Here is an 18966-nt window from a genome sequence, read left to right as displayed (position 1 = left end):
CGTATCTGTTTCTAGTGATACGATAAATTCTTATAAAAAAGAAAACAATAGAACAGAATTATTCTACCCGAACAACTTCGAACGTGTGTGGTGAAACGATCTGAACAAGGGGGGGAAAAATTTTTGATTGAATGACAATGAAATCAGCAAACATCGTTTGAAACGCGTTCATTCAATCTTCACTGTCGACGGGAGGATCGATCGGAAAATGCGCCCGTGTACCTATATCTTCGGAGTTCTACGAACAGGAAAACAAAGAAGAAAAACAAAACAAGTGGGGAGATTAGAGATGTACAAATTTTCGTCCGTTTCACCGACGAAACACTAATAATTCGCTAAAAATTCTCTCGTTCGTCGGTGTGTCTTCTTCTTTCGCCCACCCCTTCCCTCTATTTTATTTCTTTTTTTTTTTGCTTTTTTTTCGTCGTGGCCGCGTTCCGTCCGCGGATCCGTCCTCCCCCTCCGAAAAACCCCGAGAGTCCTCCCCGGGATTACGTTCCGCGAAATAGATAACGATCGATACAAGCGACAATCGAAAATAGTTTTGCACGAAGAAGCCGCGTTTCCCCCCCTCCCCTTCCCATCCCCCAATCATCCCACGAAATTGTTCCTTCTTCACCGCTTGTCTCTTCACGTTACGTATATTACATAATTTATTTTTGTTCTCTCGTTCCTTCTTTTTGTTTTCTTTATTTCTTTCGTTAATTATCCTAATGCAATTGACTTTTATTAAGGAATGATTTTGTGCATCGCGCATAGTATGCACAGTAACGCAGTCATGGGCCACCCTCGCGCGATAGACTGCGATGAGGTCACGACGATCGGCGCGGGTATAATTTGCACTGGAACAACCGAGAACATATTGTTTTCTTTTTGTTTTACTTCTTATTTCATATGCGCGAAATATAGTTCTTCTTAATCCGCTAACCGCATTTGTATACTATAGTGGACGTTTACTTTATTACTTTAGTGATAATATCTGGAACATTTTTTGCCGATCGGCAGTACGAAAGTACTTTAAATGACATCCAGACATTAGAAAAACGGCGTTAACTGTGACTACTAGTGCCGTTATTTATCGTGAGCACACACATTGTGTATAAAAAAAAATATTTTAGATGTTTTAAATAGTCTTAAAGTGACGTTTGGTTTTTGAATAAGATATCAAAAAGATGCAGTGAACGGGTTAAGACGGGAATTGACTGTAACATTGATATACGACACGCCCCGTTGCCCGGAGGGGCGTGGCTTACTGCCCCGCTGATTTTGTGTTTGTTCGTACCGGCAATAGGCGAACAGCACTAGTGTACGCGATACCGTGGGTCGAAAATTATCAACACTGTTTTCTGGCACGAACCTGTGCAAGCTACAAGTTATTGTTAATTGATTAACGAATCGAACTCTGTGTAGAGGATACATCGATTTCCTTTATGGAAACGTTTAGCAGCTTCGGAATTCCGAATTCATCGGGAACAATTGCATCGCGGTGGTACAGTGTCGACTCGGGTGCGATATTTTGACGAAGATCCGTGAATATGAGATTAGCTTGCGAACGAATCGCGCGCGAATTCCCGTTCCTAATTGCGAAACTTCTTTTTCAGCGCCGCGGCAAGCTCCCAAAAGGAATTAATTAGCGAACTCGTATGTGTTTCGAAGCCACGTATTCCATTTATTAGGATTTTTTAATTTTTTATTTTTTAGTCGGTAGTAATAATAATTTTTTTGGTCGATGCATTTCTAGATCGCACAGGTTCGCCCGTTGTAAACACGATCGTTGATTTTATTTTTCTTACCGGCGATTTGTAAATATTGTAAACAAGTTAATATTCATCTTAAGATCGATGATCTTTGAGGATCAGTGTACCTACAATGTGTTTACGTTGGAACAACAAGGATTTAAACTGATTCGTGAGCGTCATATAATGATAATGTGGGTTCAAATGATTTCTTGAGACCGTGAAGATTATTATTGATATTAACAAGAAAAAAAATTATTTGTTTTTATCGAGTAAAAGGTACTTTGTCGTGAAGAAATTCTTGAAAAAACCAAGGTTGTATAATTACCCGAGACCGTTTCCTTTCTGACGTCAGCATACTGCTCGTTTATTGGGTACCCTGGGATGGTGGAATAACAGCTGATCTCCAAATATCCGTTTTCCCCAGCATGCAACGCGGATACCTCTATCATTAATTTCGCAGTAGCGGACATCAGTTGGTCCTTCTGACGCGTATGCGGATAATGATTGACCAAAGTGATATCTACCTAATAACAGATACACGAGGCGTTAGAATACCGTCAAAATAGACTCTTCAGTGAGGTTTCTAATATGATGCTCGGTCTGTCCCACATCTAACAGTTTCTTTAACTATCTAAATTTAATAGAATCATATTTCTAATAAATTCCTGCGTTCTTGAAGTTCAAGAAGGTATGAGCTTTATCCTTTCTATATTAAATGTGATTATAGAATTTATATAATCTTTCATTCTTACTATTTTATAATACCGTGGAAGAGCGAATTTTTATTCAAAAGAGTGAATTTAATAAATTGGAGTTAGTGATAAATAGTTGGTCATATTTACCTCCTTGTCGTTTATGTACCATGTCAAGTGAGGAACTGGATGCGCGGCCGATGAGGTGCAGTTCGCCTCTAAACTTTCGCCGACCACGTACATGCTTTTCTTGAACGTGATCTTCGGATTTTCAGTCTGTGGTACTGTACAATTTCAGAATACTTGATTAGAATAAAATTGTACGTTTTGAAAACCAAGGCAAGAAGACTTTTTTCATTGTACGAAGCCGGAACGAATATAGCATTCTTAATATCGAAGGAAGAAAGACCCGAGTTGTTGCGCACAATACGGATGGATCATTTAATAAAATTTCATATTATATTATATTAAATTGTTCATCTCAAATGAATGCTAATAACCGTGTAATTTCACAGATAAATGTGTATTCGAACGTGGAACAAATTTCTTACATTATTTCCTCGAGCTTGATTTTAAATTTAATAAATTGACTTCCTAATTTCAAGCTTCCACCGTTGATTTAAAATAATCTTAAATCAATTTTTATTGCCGTAACAAATGATACCTCGTGAACGATAAAATACAAGTAATTTAATTCAACCTAAAACCAGTGCATTTATAGTTAATGAATTTCATTCGAGATACTGTGAACGACCGTATCAGTATGAAATCTGGCATTTCGTGCGCAACAACACGATGGATAAATTAATTAAAGTGATTACAGGGTTCGTAATTTGAACAACAGTATTAGATGTAACATTTCGTAAATCGAGAAGATAGACTTGCGATATGCACCCAACATCTCATTTAAATAATCGAACCTCTAGTGCCTTCGAATATTATATTTTTTGTTACTGATTATTATTTCGAGAAATGAACAGATGCACTAGGAACCATAGAAATTCTACATACCGCTGTAATTATAATTATATTCTATAATAAGTGATAAGCAGTCTTAAGATTACTGTAGGTAACGTACTTTTTTCACCCATGAATTTCGTTTGAAAATTCCTTCATCTCGCGTGTCCAGGTGTACGTACTTAACTGATTTATGCAATCGCGGCAGTTTATACTTTATACTGGCACACAATCACACGACATTTTCACGCCTGAATGCCGTATTATAATTGCAAAGACGTGTTTTATCACGATTTTGTTTCACAGCACGCCGGGAACGATTGCATAATTAATTGATTGATTAACGAAAGAAGATAGAGAGGGCTTTATTGTTCGGCTCTTTCGCGTGGGAATCGATTAAAACAAAAGTAAATCTTTTTTATTCGCGATTTTGTACAATCTATACGATGAGCACATTTGAATACCAGTTAAAAACATTTTTTTATTTGTACAATGAAAAATGCATTGACCCTGAAAAACACAAAACACCCGATGCGTTCCTTAAAATGCTACATAATTTATCAACACATTTTTTGATACAACCAATAGGTAACGAGTTATTTCAGATAGTAGTTCTTATCGACTCACCCTGAATGTGTGCGTTTAATTTATCTTTCATTCAAGCATGATTCCAAAGACACAATGAATATTGTTGCGAATAAACACTTACTCGGAAATTCCGTAATACAAAAATAGGATAACCAATTGATTGTCATTAATGTTCATAAATATATTTTAAATAGATACAGTTGAAAAAGAATCTTGGCTATTTGTCCCTGAAGAGTTTAATAAGATTAAATAATTGTTTGCCACTCACATTCAAGAAGAAATCGAATCTTTAATTCGTTATCTGCATCTAGATAACGAATTTGCCCATCTTTCGGGTTAAGTAACCAATAGAAAGTCGTGGCTCAGTTAAGAGAGGTCCCCTATCGCCCCAACAGCGCAAGCGCAAACGCGAATCGACTCTAACCTACACAACCAGTGCAAAAGTTCCATCCTTCGGTTACGAGATTGAACGGTCCGGGTAAATAAAACATTTGCAGCGACCTTTTACGTAAAACGATTATACAATATCGTGGAGAACGCTCGTGGCTGTCCCACTTTACTTACCTATAACTTTCATTTGAACGGGTTCGGAAGCCTCGGTATAAATAGGAGTCGTCATCGAGACCTGACAGGAATACGAACCGGACGTCTCGAAGCGTACGTCCTTTAGTTTGATTGTCGTGCCGTTTTCCAAGTACTGTAAACAGATTGTCTCTTTATGTGTGTGTGTGTGTGTGTGTGTGTGTTCATCGTTTCGAGGAGTTCGATCGTGTTAACGCGCTGTTACCTAAGACCCCTTGAACAACGCTCGATTGTATGCCCCCAGTGCCCGCTCTTTCAGACCCCTCCGCCATTGTTCCGCCCACTCCGACAACAACAGCTTTATTATTGCCGTTCGCGTGGAAAGCATGCCTCGAATGGGACGTATCGATCCCCTCGAAAATGGATCAAACGACTGGTACATGAGATCACCGCCGCGTAGGCGTCAGACCAAAAGGAGGGAAAACCGTTTGCCTCCTCCTTCAACGGAATGTTGGCCATGGGTGTCGGGGGGTGAAAAAGGGGGTTTAAAGCGTTGCATCCTCTTTCGACTGATCGGTTAGATAGGACCAGGTTCGGGGTGTATCAATCAATTTATTAGGTTAGTGGGATACAGCGGACTGGGATGAAGTAAATGTCGGTTTTAGGCGGTGCGGTGTTATCCTGTCGGTTCGCCTCGAAACTACGTATTTATAATTAATTTGTGTAGTATCAATATTATGTATCAATAATTAATTTGTGCAGTACCAATATTACGTATTAATAATTAATTTGTGTAGTACCAATATTACGTATTAATAATTCATTTGTTACATGTTGTATATGTACTTATTAATATGCTTGGAGAATAATACTGGGTGTCTCGTCTGAATGTAGATATACTGTTTAAATATCTCCATCGATTGCGATAATACTGAAAACGTGTTTCATATTGCAATTTGAATGATATCGAAGGACGAATATGCTGTGAAGAATATTTTTTGCCCAAGGTCATTTTTGTCTCGTATTTTTCAAGGTCACTGAATTTCTTTCCATATGAGAGCAATATTTTTTCCTTTACGCACTTGTAAATGACGTTGATAGATATTATCATGGCATGACCTTAAAGTGACCTTTGACTCCCACACTGAAAGTTATCATTAATTTAATTAAACTCTGTACGACTGTTTCTGTTGAAGAGGGATAACCGATGATTACACGGCGGATGTTTTTGCATTTATATCGTTCCTTGAAACGGAAAATTGCAATAATTTCCTACCATTTATGTGTTATTATTAACGTGTTAAGGTTTCTGGTGTGGAATTCAGAATTCATAATTTTTATATATTAGTATCGCGAAAATTGTGAATTTGCATAAACTTCCGCAATTTACGGATGATATATCCCGCCGTTTTTAGATCAGACCGCTGAAACACGAGAGGGACCACCGAGTGCATCCGAGGAAATTGAAACTGCGTACAGCACTAACGTATATCCGGGCATAATAACGGCAAACAATATCGTGGCATGACCAATAAGTTGTTTGAGTACGTGCACCGGTATACATGCAACGTTAATAATAAAAACCGGCCACGCGGTTCGTGACACATCCTATATATCGAATGGATATTTCTATTTTTGCGAATCGAGAGACTTTGTCGTTTCCTCAATCATCCCTTACAGTTAAGGGATATTTTAGACCTTTCAAAAAATCGACTTCTCTGTTATCACGATTTCTCGAAGGTATTGTTGCAAAAAGAATTCACCCGAATTCTCTGAAATTCTGACTCAAAATTTACAAGGTCCGCCATTTACATTACCCACCCACGGGGTATTCGCCGTTTTTCTCACAAGGGAACCAAACTGTCCGAATTTGATTTTAACGGGGTTTTAAAATTTTTTCATTTCTTCAAAAATTTGAAAATTATGTTGATGCATATTTATTGAATTTAATATCTGCTAAAAATGTGACTGTTATAAATATTACAAACGAGTTTGTCGTGTCTTCGATTTAGATGTCGGAAGATCGTTGCGCATGCGATCTTGATGCGGAAAAATGTTTTAAATTGTCGTATGTGTGACCTGCAGCATGTATGTACATACTCCGCGATATGATATTAGATAACGACGCGGTTTAACGCACATCATGATATAAAATGGATTCTGTTTGCAATATCTTCACGGTACCTTGGCGCTGGCTGAATATACGAGATTGCAATTTCTAGGAGTAGAAGATGAAGCTAATGCCATGGTATCGTGAAGTACGACTGGATAACGTCGAGGAAATGGATGACCGTTTCTCGTGCGTTGAACAAGAACATAGTAAAATAAGTAAAGATACATAATATATAGCATAATAATAGTTACATAATATATAGCGAGTACATTTTTTGTGATTTAATATTGTTGTTGATCGCGTAAATCTTACGATATTGCAGATTGATTCTTTTGATATTTTTATATTAGACGAATTTTAGTTAAATTTAGAGTGCACGAATGTTTAAAATATGTTTCAAAAATAATGTTACTCGATAAATCGAAAAAGCCCTTTGACGTGTATTATTTAAATGACTTCAGTTTGTCGAAATGGAAAAAGAGGGATATTTTATATGTGTTGTTTATAGTATTCATATGGATCGTCTGATCAGAATATACCGCAGAATAGCGGTGGAAGCAGTAATCGAAGTGATGAATATAATCAAAATACAATGGCAATTTATATCACGACTGTCAAACTGTTTATTATTGTAAGTAATGAATGTACACGTCGAGAAAGTATCTTTTGCATAAATGATAGACGATAATATTATTTAGACGACTGCAATGTTCGCTTGAAATATATCCCACAGCTTCAATTTATTATCTCACTTAAATTGGAAAAAAACGGAGAGGAATATTTTAGAATTAATGCTGATAAAAATATCCATTCTCAGGTGGATGAGTTAAATGGAACACAGTGGAAGTAGCCGTAATTCATGTTCAAAACAATCCGTACGATAATTAAATTTCAATGCTCCAGACAGTAGTTACAAAAAGTATTAATAACAATAGCGCTCGAGGGGTCTACATCTCATCGTTAGCCACCATTTATTAATCAAGGTGAACAGAAATTGAAATGAAATTGATCTAAAATAAAATTAATACTGGTATTCATTAGGTGCAAACGAGGTAATTTTAATAATTGTTCGCTCTTCATCCTCGCGGTCGTTCGTTTCGTTCAGACGTGAACCGTAACGTTCACGGGACCGTATTGTAGTCATTGGACGTATGTGTGTGTCGCAGTGAACACGGGTAAACGGAAACTAACGCGTTTAGCGGGACGATAAAGTGTATGCGTCAGTTTTTCTGGGTTACTCGTGACGTTTCGGGCACAATGCAGCTTGTAGTAACGCCCAAGGTAAATCGTGCGATGCACGGAACCTACGTCGCGGCCGGGAACGCGTGTCGGATACACGATCCGTATTCACCAGCCTGGTTGTCATTTCCTTTTATTTTCCCCGTTCTGCTTCTACGTCATGGTGGTGAATTTACGTTACACACGAAAACACTCGAATACTGTTATATTCGGTTATGCGAATTTTCCAGAGAACAGAAACACCATTCGCTTTATTTCGATCGATTGCGGTGTGTAAAGCACACGCATGGAGCCCCAGGAAGTAGAGTAAACACGACATAGTCAGGCAACTTGGGCAAGGTTTACATAAGTCGGTCGAGCAGAATGGGCGTTTGTTTGTATTGGGCAGATGCGTACAATAGAATGAGTGGGTGACAAGTCAGACATGAGTAAAGTGGGTCGGTGATTAGGCAGACGAGTAGAATTAGTTGGGAATTCATCAGACGAGGAGTGTAGATAGGTGATTTTTCAGGCTAGTCGAATGGGGACGCAAGTTTCGTTAATTTTAAATAATTTATGACTGATAGGGATAGAAGCATTCTCTAAAGCAGTAGAACATGTATGTTACTGGCCAGACAATTATAGAAAAATCCGCTAAGTGAAAAAATCCGCTATCGAAGTAAAAAAATTGTGAAGGCAGAGTGAGCAACTAGTAGAGCAAATGCGTGACTGGTTAGACAGGTAAAATGGGCAGATACCTCGACAGATAAGTGAAGCGGGACAATAGACGGCGGGATAAGTGGAATAGAATTCGTAGCTAGTCACACGAACAGAGTATGGTGGCTATTGACCACACGAACAAGTAGAATGTGACAATGACTGATCAGATAAGTAGATTGGAAACAATATACTGGGAAAGAAAGGTGCAACAGAACAGTACGGATATTTATGCAAAGTGGAACAGGAGAAATTCATTTTGTAAATCAAGTGGAACAGGACGATGACTCGTCAGATATGAGGCAAACTGTGAAGCAAACCGATTATTTAGATGAGTGGAGTACTCGAATGCCTTGTTAGGTAGTAGAATAGGGTATTGTCCGTCCAGACAGGCGTAGAAGTGTCGATAAATGGCCAGCCAAGTGGAATAAATGAATAAGTGATCAAACGGGACAAAGGATAATCACTTTCTAGACAAGCACAATAGTAAAATGAATCGTTTCTAAGAAAAATAATATTAATAAATCCCGGATTTCCACGCAAAAATTGCACGGTATCTAAAATGCTTAACGCTAGTACAGTAAATTCTTTCTGAGTGTTTGAAGGCTCCTCGGCACATTAAATATTTCATAAACTAATGGCCACATGCGGCTGCAAGAAATATTATCCGTTTGGAACGCTCATCGAGGATTTATTGTATTTTAAAGCTACCGATCTTCCGGGATAACGCTCTGTTATAGTATTCAATCTTTTAATAACACGAACGACCATAAACTGAGAAGTTGTAAATTTTATTATAATCGAAAGAGCGGAATAAATTTGTTTAACGATCCGATGGGTTAGGAGATTGAACGATTATAAATTGACCGTTGTGTATCTTTCGACAAAATCGCGTTTTCGCGTGAAAAGATTTCACCGTTCCGAACGAACATTTCTCGCGCTGGTGCCGAACGCTAACCCCTCTTCGGTTAAAAGCGAAACTGGCTGCAAATTAAAGTTTAATCACCTTGTATTACTCAAACAGATTGAACTTTCAAAGCGGCAGCCTGCAATTCGCCCGGATCGTTTAAATTCGAAGCGCACGAACGGCTATCGAACTTTTCTAAAATATTAATTTCGGTTAGAGCTGTATTTCTGCAATTCGGCTCGAAATCAGGAGTGACGGCCCATGATCATAGCTTCATTTTTAAAGATTTATACAAACATCAGGAGCTTGGGAAAAGATAACCATCAAATTTATATAGTCAACGTTTTAAGTGACCTCCTGGAATATGTGGAATACCACAGAAATATGTATATACGATACAGCCCGGTCTAAAAATAAAAAAAACAGCGGAATATCATTCGTGTACTGAATAAATTCATTTTGGGTCCTTATTATTTAGTATCGAAGCAATTCAACACAGAAAAAGCCATTGATTTTGCTTGTCTAATCAGACCTGTACTCCCTTAAGTGGAATATGGAGATACATGGTCAGACACATTAAACGGAAAAATTGCAATACGTTATTTTCATTTTGATCGTTCAGAAAATGCAGAGTGATGAAATTTTAAACAAAAGAAAATCAACGTCGAAAGTATTTATAAATTTCAATAGTATAGATTGCTAGTCAAAAGTTACACTATTAAATTATATACAAATTAAGTTAACACGCGGTAGAAACGAGAAACACTATAGATAACGTAAAACGGCCTGTAAAACGTCTCGTTAATAAAAAAAATAACCTCGAATAACAATCGGTCCGACGTTTAAATTGATAGTAAAGCGGATTTAAATGACACCGCGCACTCGTTCCGGTGCTTTACACTATTGGAAAAGAATAAAAACAAAGGTGATCGCGCGTCCTGTAATATAGAAACGCGTAGGCTGCATAGCGAAATGTGTGTACACGAACAGAAACGAGCTCCACGGGTATTATACATTTCGACACGTCGTAAAAACTTTCGCTTAAAGTATGATGTACGGACGTGATTCAAGCGGCACGTGATTCAACCACGCGACGATCAACGAACACGAATGGATCGATAAATTAAGTAACTTTTTCGTGTACAACGGATCGTGGACGAACTAGAAATTCTACGTTCCAACAAGTCATTGGCTCGAGAGACGAAAATATACATTAAATTTACATACAGTAAAATTTTAATTCTGGACCATTGTGCGGTATTACGGCGACAGTTACAACATATTTATCCGAAAATGAGGCGCTCGGGTAAAGCGCGACAGAGCCCAAAGCGACGATCGTTTGAAAAGGCAGACAATTAAAGCCGGAGGGGGTGGGTAGTGATTGTGTGCGTTAATTGCACGGGACTCACCTCCATATTCGCGCCATCCACCCGCCATTCGACGAACGGCGGTTTCCTATCCTTTATGTACTGCAGTATCTTCTTGTCGTCTTTCATGAATTCCACTTTATGCAAGAAAGCGTCCGGGACACTGTGGTTGCAGTGCAGAACGACGGTGCTTCCGTACGTCGCGTAGTACGGCGCGATCAGTTGCACATGCACCGTGGAAGTTGCATCTGGAAATCAGCGATAACGATATATATATATATATATCACTTGATTTGTCAATATTTCACTTGATTCCGCGATTTCTCGATTGTTCAAATTTACGGGAATCGATTGGGCCATGTTCTGAATTTCCAAAATGGTGTACCTTCGCGAAACAATAAAAGGAAAAAATGAATAAAATTCATAAGGTCAAGCACCAATCGAATGCTTTAGCGGTAAAATTTGAAAAATGTAAATCGTCTTGATAGAATCCTCTGGAGGTCAGAAGAGAATTAATAGTTTATTTATTCGATTCGAGTACGCGATCTGATTCCCTCCGGGCGGGAAAATAAATCGATAACCGTGAGATGAAGTTCCTTTTCTCTTTAATCAAAGTCTTGGTTTCGAAAAATATAAAAATATCCGAAGCTGTTTATTTATGTCAAAAATCATGCTTGGAACGAACAAAAACCAATTCTCTAATTTCGATTTATTTTTGCGAGAGGAATCGATTCGTTTGTATCTGTGTCCATCAACGGTACCTCACGTTGTTTACTTTCCATTAGTATTAAAAGAGGTCCTTCGATCTCTCTGAAAATGTATTTAGATTTTTGTTCGATATTTCTTTTTTCCAGAAGAAATTTAAATATTCAAGTTACAAACGTATAAAAATTTTCGGAATTACCCAATAATTATTTATTGGCTCGATAATTTATGCCAACACCACGATTATTCCCACATGCTCGCAATTTAGTATTTTTTATGTTTATACGTTTTCGAAAGTACGACACCATCCACGATATTAGAGGTAACAGCGGTACTTTTTCCAAGGCTTCGAGTATTCCGAGATGAAATTTTCTTTTCGTTATTCGCCGGTTCACCGAGGTCGGCCCCTGCACTTCTTACTTATTCAAATTTCCCGCGAAGTAGTAAACCTCTCCGCCGCTTTCTCATACAACATGGCGGCCCACAGAAATGTTTGATTGTCAAATAACTCAATACAACGAACTATACCGTTTCCATTGCATATTTCTCCATATGTATGAATCCACTATTAAGACTCAAAAAGCATAGTGTACCTTGGTAAATAACAAAACAGAAAAAAAACACAACGACGCATTGATACACCGAGCATCGAGAAGATTTTTACGAATTCCCAAATTGGTGTCTGTTCACATATCCCGTTTTCGATGTGAAATTGTAAATTTCGCTCGAATGGTCGGTGTATTCTGTTCCATAGAAAAACCACGAATTCAACAACAAAAATTGTTTCGGTAAAGCCTCCATCGGGATAGAGGAAAAAAGTTGAAATTTCATCGTGAAAACCGGAATGGATGATAACAGCGACATGTATGACGTATGAAGCATAAGAGACGACTAGTTAGTCGATCAAACGATGTTGGAACGTAAGGTAATAATTAATTTCTGACCTGTGGTCCGGTCGTGTCGCGCGAAGGCGATTAAACAGCGAAAGTAATCGTCACTACGACCCGTTTTGGAAACACCGCCGCGAAATTCACATTGTCAGGTCGTGAACGTTAGTTTTGTCATTTCGCGGAACCTTCGTCGCTTGTAAAATTGTTAATTAATTGCACGCTCGAGATAAGCTTGGTCGGTCGACGCTACGAGATCGTTAACGTCGTTGAATAATACACATCGTGGTGGGAATCTTTTACGATCATTTTAATTCAAACGTGTCTGCGGATTCAATTAATTAAGACACTTTATGAGTACGGACGGTTTATTTTATGACCATACTTTCTACCTGTATCTACAGAGTATTTTTAAAATGGTGGTACAACCCGAGAAGAAGTTAATCGAGGGGGAAGAATAGGTTTGAAATGTTCCTGAAAGAGGTGTTTGGGCGTTAAAGGGTTAAATACATTCCACATATTCCATGAAATTCATGAAAATATCGAAAGTAATTCGATGAATTAGAGCGATAACGTGTTAAGATAAAACATTTGCATCGTCAATCCGAACAGGTAAAATAAAATTGGAACGCGTGTAGAACTGGGACATGTAAGTAGAATAGATCGGTGCATTGTCAGACGAACACTGATCTGTAGTGGTTCTTTTATTCAGCAAGTAGAATTGGGGCGTCTCCTGCCAGACAGATGACATAGAACAAGAAGAATAAAAAGTTGATTACACATATAAATGGAAACTTTGAAAGTGTATGTTATGAAATTCAATGTTATGAAAATTCGATATGTTTCACAAGAGTATTCCCATTCACGTTTATATTATCATGTGAAGCTTAATTAGGCCGACATAAGTTTAGCTTGAACGATTGCTTGTGCATTTCAAACGACGTATCCGGTTGTGAAAAATGTATTCAAATGGATACAGGAGGCCTTTGTTAAGATCTGACAAATTATATACTATTTAAGTTTCTAATATGTACAATAATTCCCAGATGATGATTCTTAAGAAGGAACAGAATAATTTGAGATTTCTCAAATAAGGAGAAGAGGTTTGTGAATGGTCGGACAAGCATATTAACCGATGCAATAAACGAGAAAAACAGAAACGTTTGAATGAAATACGGCGAAATCAATGCGAAAGCAAGAATGAATACAAAATCCAATTTATTTTTCATTCATTGTGCCGTATCTGTCAGTTTAATAAAAATCAGAATAGAGATATCGTGTTTCATACGATCCGTGTAGATCATCGTGTGAAATGAGAACAGAGGGGGATGAATAATCCCGTCGCGTTTCGAACGTTTGTTATTGCATTATGAGTTCAGTCGGTGGGATAACATTTTTTTACGTAATTTATACCAACCACTAACGCCGTTAATATTACGGCAAAATTTCAGAATTGAAAAATTTCCGATAGAAATGGGCAAATTAACTGTAATTGTAACAAGTTATAAAAATATATTGTATAGCATAGTTCTATAGCAATTTGTTATACATATAACACTCCTTTGTTATAAAGTGTAGACGCAGTTTTAAATTGCACGCGTAGCTAACAGACATTCAAAGTCGATTTTCTCAAAAACGGTGTCTCAAATGAACAAAATTTATTCTACAGATTTGATTTATTATTTTATCTAGAATTACCTCCTTTCCGGTTGTACCACCAGTCGTCGACCACTCTGTACATTTTAAATATGTTTCTGAAATTTTCTTTTCTATTTTTCCTTTAAAACCGTACGATTCACAGTTCGGCGGGATTTATCATACACGATTATTATATACGACCATGATTATTCCGCGCTATCATATTGAGATTAAATGCTCGACTAATTCCACTGTAATTATTGAGTATACACCGACGCGAACTGGTGCGTTAGCGCCTATTAATTGGACGAATTCTAGGAGGGAAACTGGGTCGCCTAGGACGATCAACATTTACGTGTCGGCCTGCAACGTTCGTGAGGATCTATATTATTTTAGTTAAATATAAGTTGCTTTGCCATCAATTGATTCGCGTCGGAAACGTCAACAACAAAGTACAAAATTAATCCAGGAACATTTTTTCGACGCTTAATCTTTGCCTGTTTATCATTTATATTGTATATTCACTTTATTTTTAATAATGACAAATATACTAAATTTATTGTACGGTCCTACAATAATTCGTAATAATTTAAGAAAGATCATGCGAATTAAATTTTTCTTAAATCACATGCTGTGCAGTGGAAAATCATACATGCAGTTATCCTAGAAGATTAAGTGGTGTGTATCAATGATTTCGTCGTTTGTTCAGTTCAAAATTGATTAATGTCTAGATGTAAGAAGATGTAATGTACCCTTTGGAAAAAAATGAAAGTTCTAATAATAAACAGGGGAAATTACAAAGGAGCAAGTAGTCAGGTCTCATATGTAGTCAGGCATTAAAGATGTAAGCATAATAATATCGTCCTGGAAGTAAGAAGAATTTTATAACGAAGGCAAATATAGCTGGTATATTCATTGAATATTTTATGGACGAGAACCGAATGGTCTTGTAGGTTGTATTATTCGCATGTTGAAGCGAACTTTTTGCTAAAGTTTCCCGCGTTCCAAGCATTTATTACCGTATTATAATTACTGGGCTGAAACTTCTCGCAACTTTAAGCGAAACTTTCGTGCTTGTTGCAGGCACTAGTTCCCCTCGTATTTTCAAAAAGCTTCTGTACCCGATCTGTTCAACTATTTTTTAAACGCCCTGCATTAAAGGCTGTGATATAACCTTAACTTCATATTCATACTCAGCCTTAAAAAAAGACAGAAAATAACGGTTATCCACTACCAAATCTACCAAAAGAAAATTTTTCATCGATATTCCCAATGTAACAAAGTACACATTATGAAATCCACAAAATTTCACCCAAGATATAATCAATACACAATTTCCGCGTGAATAGTCGGTCCTAAAAAAGAAATATGGCCGCCACTGGAGACAGAACCGAACCTAAAAAGAAAAATTGTTCAATAACATCGAACAATCGTGCGATCCAGCGATGTAACGTTGAAATCGTTTATAACTGCTCAGAATTTTTACGCGTGTAACATGGACGCGTCGAACGGGGTGTGGGGTGGAAGCGTCTATTAAATCGAGGATTCCTGGGGCTGGAAACTAGGTCGTCTAGGACGATCAACGGTTCCGTGTCAGGCCTCCGTGTTAATTCGATTCGAGGCGAGAGAGCGCGCGTCCGGTTAAACCCCATGAGTGTGTGTGTATGTGTGTGTGTGTGTGTGTGTGTCCAACGATAGTCGTTTCGTAAGGGCGCCGTCAAAAATCCGTCGGGGTCTGGCTAATGAAACCGTAAACGGGAAGAATGGAGAGGTTTCGGCTCGGCCGTAACTACTTGTGGCAGTACCCTGTTGCTGGGAGGTGTTACTGTATCGATCACATGAAAGCGCGTGTTACCGACACGCGCGCAGAGACGACCGTTCAGTTGGGGGGAGGGAGGGAAGTCTTTTCAAGACGTTTTCCAAAGACCATGGTGTTGGAGGAACAACGAAATCGTGGAACCGAAACTGTAGAATCAAGAAGTAGCCCCAACGTGAATTGTGTGTACCTTCTCTGTACACACAGTCTGAATTGGTTTTACATTACAATCACTGGGGTATACGGTTTGCATTAAAAAAAGAAAAAATACGGAGTAAGAAAAACGAAGTAATTTGGTTTTATTTTTGTTGTTGTTTTTGTTGGAATGTAGGAAGAGTTGAATTCAGAAATATACGGTTTATAGAAATGTAGATTGAATGAAGGTTAGGTGCTTCCGGTCCGAATTGGTTCTGAATCGAAATCCATTGGAATATCGTATACGGTTTGCATGAAAAAAAAGGAATATATGAGTGCAAAGAAATCGAATGATAAAGTGATTTTGTTATTCTTGTAATTTAGGAAGAGTTCGATCGAGAAATATACGGTTTATAGAGATGTAGATTGATAAAGGTTAGGGGCTTCCTGTCCTTATCGGGTTTTCATTTGAAGTTATTGGAGTGACATATACGATTTAAATGAGAACGAAAAGAAACGGTAAGTGGTTAAATGTCAAAATGATATTGTTGATTCAGGACATGTTGGATATCTGTGAGAAATAAAATATGTTGGGAAATGGGAGAGTAGAAAAAACGTGGTTTATTAAAACATAAATTGACAAAGAAAAAGTGTATAATACGTAGAGACAATTATGTTGTGTGGTATTCTTGGTAATTATAAAGTCGTGTACAGAATGTAAAAATAAAATTCTTAATTGTAGTTATTATGTGTGCGTGTGTCCTAATTTGAAACATATTTGCAAAGGCGCGCGGTGATAGAGTGATCTAGATCTTTAGCAAGTAATCCAGGGATCATCGATCCCTGTTTTATACATCAATTGGCTGTTTTCATAGTTTTTTAAAATATATTATACATATAAAAAAATTGCTCACGTTTTACGTGATGCATTACCTTAACTAGTATCTTCAAAATTAATACAAAAGGACAATGTCCAAAATACGAACAATTCAATAGAAATTAATTTAAAACTTTTCTGTTTTATAATTCCGCTGCAATGAGTTCTTTCGTGTACAGAACAATGCCTGCTTACCTCGATTTCAAGATAATAGTTCTTTAAGTTAATACTTTCCCTGAAACTGTGAATAGGTAAAAATACAAATTCGTTAGACTTAAAAATGCAGTGCAAATTATAACAGACATGGTTTGTAATAGTACGATACGTTTAGATAATTTTTAATGTATAAATATCGGTAGGAAGTATACGAAATGTACGAAGATACACAATGAACTGTTTCTAAACCCGCGAAGAACGTAAATATATCGAATTACACACGAGTCTCGCCCAACGGTCAATAATTCGAAAATAAGAATGCTTAACAAGATCCTCGAACTAATTTTCCACAATTTTGCTTTTCAAAGACTGAAATACATTTACTTTCACTTTACTTTCGTATGTTTCGTTCAATGTATACCGTTGTACATTTCATTGAAAGGCCTTTTCATCTTTGCGTTATCAATGAAGCAGCAGTCATTGCAATGGCTTTCATTCAAAATCCTGTATAAAGTTTTTTCAACGGAACACTTTCGTGTACGGAAATAAAACCGTGGCGATAAGCTTGTCAAGATCGAGTGCACTTTGTAAAGGAATACTTTCACTGTCTAAAAACAACCGTGACATGTGAAACGCGAATTGGAAGAAAGAAAATCAGTTATTATTAGCACTCTCGGAGGAAATGAACTGGCCGGGTGGGTGTTTACGATTGCGTGCGACTTACATGAAAATAATTGGAAAATATATACGAATACGATTTTTCCCCAGTGTGCTGGCTGCCGCGACATTGTCGTACGGTTTCGTCCCGACGTTTCTACGTAACTGTTACCGCCTCTACGCTACGTAAATTACGGAAAAAAACGTGCTTCTATTTTGTACAGTGACGTGCCTTTAAACTACACAACTTCGAGCCGAGTCGGCGCTACAACTGACCAAGCTTTTCGATCGTTCGACCGACACCCATAGCACATAGAACATAGAGTGGCGGCTCGCTTGCGTTTCTCGTTTACCCGACCGATCTACGAAATCGGATTTGCTAATGTTTCTGGCATGAAATAAAGAATATTCATACGACAATCCTAGTTCATATCGAATGGATATCTTTATGATACACCGAAAATTTAATTCTTGCTTATCACACTTTGATCCCTTGGAAAATCATCAGTTATAATGAGAGCTTTCACTTATTCTGTGATTGTTAGTGGTCTATAATAAATTTTTACCGCGATTGACTGTGTAACGCGAAATATATACGACAGATTGTTTAATGAATTCTCCTGAAATCGATACTGTGCATTGACTGACGTTGGTTATGAAGTTTTAATTAATATTGTTGTCTTTGGAAGTCTAGTCTTGTTAAGTTTGTTCTTATTAATAGTGACAAATAGAGAAACTACGCACGATACCATCTACGGTACACCATTTAAGCTTTTAATCAGTCAGTATCGTTTACTTGATTTCAGATGACACCACTTTGATAGTTAAGTAGTATAGTAATGCCATCCACGGGAAATTGTTGAAACTTCTAGCTAATTAGTACTGCTTTCTTGTCACAAGATGGCACAGCCATACCATTTATGGACAAAACTGGTGGCGCGATCTAGGATCAAGAAATTTATATCGATTGGCTCGAAGCTTGAATTCTGTGCCGTAGATGACACCATAAATCGTTTTTGTAGTTGTAGTAGAATTCCAACTGTACAGTACAAGCCCGATTATTGATCCTTTCGGGGCTGTAGGAGACCCAAATTCGCTGGAACTGATCAATTAACAAACTCCAATTACACACGCGCTTTCTCTGCAGATCGTCCGTTCACTTGTTTGACGTAGCTACATACAGTTACAGGATGTTCGTCTTACTTCTTGAAAATAAAAATTAAAAAATGTTTTTTGCACGATAACAGTTTAAAACAATGTATATACATGTTCTAG

General features: G+C 37.6%; 1 protein-coding gene across 1 annotated transcript; it reads right to left on the bottom strand.

Annotated features, from left to right (window-relative positions):
- Positions 1-625: 625 nt before the first annotated feature.
- On the bottom strand, positions 626-17905 carry LOC107188259. Its single transcript, XM_015576523.1, has 6 exons — positions 17759-17905; positions 10863-11068; positions 4541-4673; positions 2582-2715; positions 2065-2263; positions 626-842 (listed from the first exon to the last, which is right to left on the bottom strand). The coding sequence occupies exons 1-6, from the start codon at positions 17820-17822 to the stop codon at positions 730-732; spliced, it is 849 nt and encodes a 282-aa protein (XP_015432009.1). The 5' UTR covers positions 17823-17905; the 3' UTR covers positions 626-729.
- Positions 17906-18966: the final 1061 nt, after the last annotated feature.

The sequence above is a fragment of the Dufourea novaeangliae genome, unplaced genomic scaffold (assembly GCF_001272555.1).
Source record: "Dufourea novaeangliae isolate 0120121106 unplaced genomic scaffold, ASM127255v1 scaffold118, whole genome shotgun sequence".
NCBI lineage: Eukaryota > Metazoa > Arthropoda > Insecta > Hymenoptera > Halictidae > Dufourea > Dufourea novaeangliae.
The sequence above is the reverse complement of the archived record's forward strand: the minus strand, read 5'-3'. Positions and strand labels throughout refer to the sequence as shown.

What these genes read in the sequence shown, in the direction of transcription:
- LOC107188259 (XM_015576523.1), bottom strand. Translation starts at nt 17,822, where the DNA reads ATGTCGCGGCAGCCAGCACACTGGGGAAAAATCGTATTCGTATATATT. An exon ending in CGTTCAAATGAAAGTTATAG is followed by an intron (nt 2,716 to 4,540) that starts GTAAGTAAAGTG and finishes GAAATTGTACAG; the next exon opens with TACCACAGACTGAAAATCCG. An exon ending in CAGAAAGGAAACGGTCTCGG is followed by an intron (nt 843 to 2,064) that starts GTAATTATACAA and finishes CGGTTGTTCCAG; the next exon opens with TGCAAATTATACCCGCGCCG.